Raw genomic sequence first — 4,773 nt, forward strand, 5'->3', positions numbered from 1 at the left:
CCAACCAGTTCTAACAATACAATGTTCCTAATTAAATTCTTAATGCTACCATTTTTCCCTTCTGCTAAAAACTCTTTACCACCCATAAGCCCCAAAATAACATTACAATATTATCCAATTATCCCATTATTGGTTATCAAATAAAGTTCAGTTTTTCTAACATTTATTTTTTGGGTTTTGCCTTTATTCCACTAAAGGTTTGGAAAAAATAAAACAAAACCTCTAGAATCATTCTTAATGCCTCACTCTTCACTGTGAGTCTTTATTGTATAGATATTTGGGTCAACTGTTTTCTGTTGCTTTCAGTTTGAGGGTCCTAACATCAGAACACAGGTCAGGCACAGTTCTTGCGCAGTAGAGACTGTGGGCCACTGGATAGATGGCTTCCTTCCTGCTGCCAGCTGGTAGAGAAAGCTGCAATGGCCCAGAGGCCGAATTCTGCATCAGCTCCTCCTCCATGGATAAGACTGGTACCCATGAGTCCTGGCTCAAATTACCAATTGTGTTCCATGTTATTAAATTATCACAGCTCTCTTACCCATACTACTTATTATTTTCACAGATTCTAGGTTTCTTTCTTTTTTAAAACTCTGTTCTTATCTTTCAAGGTTTTTTTTACTTTATCTTATTCCTCTTTTTTTTTAGTTATAAACTATAAGCTCTCCTTCCCTTTATAATATTCAACATTCCCTGAACTTAAACCAATACATCATGTAGTGTGGTTTTTTTTTAAATTTTGTTTGTTTGTTTGTTTGTTTGTTACAGGGTCTCACTATGCAGCTCGAACTTGTAGTGATCCTCCTGGCTCAGCCTCCCCAGCCCTGGGATTACAGGTCTGGATTACAGGTGTCCACCACCAGGCTCAGTTCCCAGGCCAGCACATGTGGTACTGGGGATCTAATTTGGGTCCTTGCGCTCGCTCGCAAGACAAGCATTGAGACCACTGAACTATCTCCCCAGCTCTGTTGTGTGTATTTTTACATCAAGACAGGGAATAATCAAAATGGTTTTCCTCTTTTGAAGAAACTTAGCTCAAGAACTTGTCAAAGTTTTCTATTTTCTCACAGGGAGGTAAAATTCTTTATGATTAACTGAGAAATGTATTTGCAAATACTGTATATCAAGATTTTTGCCTGAATTCTCCTTTTGACTTATAGATCAAAATTCAGACTTTTTAATCTTCTATACTCCTTCATAATTAAACTTAGCCTCAAAAGAGGAGTTTTCTATTTTGATCTACTTCCAACTGCTAGACTCCAAAGTTAAGTGGAGTGAAGGTGGGTGACCTCACTGGGGAAAGCATGTCAGTGTGGCTAACAGGTGGGAGGACACTAGAAGCCTTGTTTTCTGGGATGTGATCACCTAAGGCTAGAAACCCAGTGTTTTATGGGCTTCATTTTTCTTTTCTCTTTTTTTTTTTTTTTTTGCTGGTCCTCAAACCCAAGGCCTTACACACGCCGTGGGAACTTCACCCCACACTATGGCCATTTGGTGGACGACAATTTGCTGGCATCTCGAGGACTGTGGGGGCACCTGGCTGCTTGGCAGTTGAGTACAGGAGCAAAATGCGGACGCCGTTACTGAGGTTGGCTCAATAGCTCATTTTTCCAAAGGCCAGGTTTTTCAAGGTAGCTTTTAAAATTTCCCTCATGAGGTCCCAAAATGGGACCAGGAACAGGCATCTCCACCACAGTACAAGGCTCCTGCTTCTGTCTTAGGGCTTGCCTCAGGTAACTGAAGGGGCTTGGGCTCAGGTTCCTCACAGCCCTGGCTGGGGTTCATGGCCTCTCCTCACCTGCACCCTAAGGGCTGCGCCTTCCCTTTGCAGCCTCCACCTCCTGCAAGAATGGCTTTCCTGGGCTTGCTCTGTCAGGTGCCCCAGGACCTCAGCATTCCAGGAGCCAGCAAAAGAAAAGAGTGTGGGGTCCATTCTGACGTCCCGGGCCCAGCTTCACAGGCTGCTCACACCCGCCCTTTAGCAGAAAGTCAGTCTGGCCCAGAGGAGGCTGGAAATAGGACACAGTAAACTAGAGGCATCAAAGTAAGTCTTTTTAAAGAAGAGGGACAGCAACTTGCAGGAAATGGGAGAAGACAGGAAGCGAGCGAGGCTCAGGCCATGGCCCAGCTGAGAGCGTGCTGTGGGTGCCCAGGGCAAGTGACACATCCGCGGTTACGCGAGCCGAGACGCAGAGCCAGGAGGCAGACGCCGACGTCAACGTTTACTGGTGACCATGGCGGCTTCTTAGGGGCCAAGCCCGTGGAAGTTTTCCAGCTCAGCTCTTGTTCTAGGAAACTGGTCTGAGTTTTCCATTCTCTCATCCAGGAAGCCCGGGCACTGCAAGCCGGAGCCGGAGGAATTTTCCAGCACTCACCAAAAGGTGGTGCCAGATATCCGTGAACATAATGAGGGACGCCGGTCCTGGTCGGTTCCAGAAGCTGTCCATGGGAGCTATTGTATGAGAGATTCCAAAGAAGAGGAGAGATCTGCACCCACAGAAAATCACCCTGGCCAAAGGCTAAAACAGAACACACAAATATAAGAAAAGATTACATTTTTAAAAAACAAAAAGAAGTGGGACCGCCCGGGGCCCACCCGATCCACATTCAACCCAGAGCGCAGGCCAGGACTGTGAGTGGAATTTCCCCCATCAGACAGGCCTGGTGTGAAACCCTGCGGCAGAATTCCCCGCAGAGAGGCTAGAGGCAAGACTCACCCAGCGGATCCAGGAGCAGAACATCTTGCCAGAGTGTCAGAGAGGGTTCACCTCCAAGGGCTGCAGCAGGAAGGAGTGGAGCACAGCAGCCAGACCCAAGCCACACCACCTGGAGAGTTTGAACTTGGTAGATCCGGACCTTGTGCTAAGGTAATAACTCTACCAAAGCTCTACAGCAAAGATCAGAAGTCAGTACTATATAAAATGACAAAGTGAAGGAGCAAAATGCATTCTCGTGCCCCAAGCCCACCCAGAACAAATGCAGGAGACAATAGCACAGAAGAAATTGGAAGTCACACACCTGAAATCTCTGAAATAATAGTGTCAGAAGTAAAGAAACAACTGCAGAAAGGTATAGAGGAAATCAGATCAGAAATAATTTCTGAAAAAAAATTTTTAAAAAAGAAATAATTTCTGAAGTAAAAAAAGAAATAACTCTAATGAAAGAAGTACTAAGTGCTTCTAAAGAAGACACTGATTTTAAAAAATAGAGAAGAATAGAAAAATGGTGGAATTCTTGAATAAGCAATATAGGAAAGAAATAGAATGCATGAAGCAGATTCAAAGTGCTAAATAAGAAATTAAAACCTCAATCACAGCTGGCAGAACCACTTGAATGAAAGTGAGGACAGAGTTTCAGACTTTGAAGACGTCTAGTTGCAGCTAGTGAAAAGGTAAGAAAAGATCTCTTAAAAATAACTAGGATGCAGGAAAAAATAATTCAACATCTTCTAGATGATGCAAAGATGAACAATGTAAGACTAATGGGCATCAATGAGAAAGGAGTCAATACAAATGATATAAAAAAGAATATGGACAGAAGTAATAGCAGAAAAGTTCCCAAATATGGGGCAACAATCTGACGTTCAGGGAACCAAAGCATATAGAACTCCAAATAACATCAACCCAATTAAAAATATACCCAGACATATAATAATCAAGATCACAGAAATTCAGCACAGGTACAGTATACACAAAGTCGCTAAAGAAAAGAAACATCACATTTAAAGGAAAACCCATCAGAATAACAGCAGATGTCTCTTCACAAACCATTAAGTCAAGAAGAACATGGAGCAAAGTACTACAAGTCTTGCAAGAAAACAAATTCCAACCCAGACTGATATACCCTGCAAAACTCTCTTTCAAGTATAATGGAGAAGTGAAATACTTCCATGACAAAGAACAACTAAAGAATTTCATGATGACAAAGCCAAGCCTACACAGACTACTAAAAGATATTGTAGAGAGGGATCAAAATGACCACAACTCCATGAATGAGAATGGAGTTTTGCCCACCAAATAGGGCAAATAATTAAACACAGGAGAATAAGAGGTATACAAAAAGCAATCTTTCAATTATTCTTTTGTATATATACAGCAGCAAAATATTCCCATTAGTAAGTATACTCTACAAATGGACTTCTCCTGCACCCTATGGGTCATGATTCTATCTGGGACTACAGGGTGGATATTAAGGAAATGGCAGTAGCTCAGTCCTGCAAGGACATCTGGCCACCAGTAAACATCATGGACACAATCCATGTCCACGACATACTAGAACTTTGTGTGATATCCTTATCCCCAAACTGTTAGAAGTGCTGGTCATGTATTTGCCATTCCAGTATTTATGTTTTATTCTTTAATTCTTTACTATCATGGAAACTTTTTCTCAGTTCAATTGTTTTGAAATATTCAATCTTAATTAGTATTTAATTAATTTTCTGAATATTGTTTAATCTTAATTTTTATTTTAATATATATATACTGTATCTTTGACTTATAATCTATTTAAAAGACATTGTATGATATCTTCTCCTAGTATTAGAAACTTTGAAAGTATATTTCTATTTTCTGTTGACTTTATATTACACACATACACACACATATATATAAAAAATACATGTATAACGCAACATAAGATTGGTACTGTTTCATAGAAACCTGCAACAACCTTTAAATAAGGGTTCATCTAATATATTTTTCATATAGTCCTGCATAACTATCATTTTGAGAGCTCTTTATTGTTCATCCAGGAGCATACTACAACTTCTCTTGCCTT

The 4,773-nt window shown here is 41.0% G+C and overlaps 1 protein-coding gene across 1 annotated transcript in view; it reads right to left on the reverse strand.

The window, feature by feature from the left end:
- Positions 1-2,310: 2,310 nt before the first annotated feature.
- The window catches only part of Il20rb (interleukin 20 receptor subunit beta), a 57,725-nt gene continuing 55,262 nt past the window's right edge, over positions 2,311-4,773 (reverse strand). The window contains exon 7 of the mRNA XM_023706923.1: positions 2,311-2,516. Within this exon, the coding sequence (XP_023562691.1) occupies positions 2,316-2,516 (201 nt within the window). The 3' untranslated portion in view covers positions 2,311-2,315. The remainder of the gene's footprint in view (positions 2,517-4,773) is intronic.

This window comes from Octodon degus, unplaced genomic scaffold (assembly GCF_000260255.1).
Source record: "Octodon degus isolate 3935 unplaced genomic scaffold, OctDeg1.0 scaffold00008, whole genome shotgun sequence".
NCBI classification, from domain to species: domain Eukaryota; kingdom Metazoa; phylum Chordata; class Mammalia; order Rodentia; family Octodontidae; genus Octodon; species Octodon degus.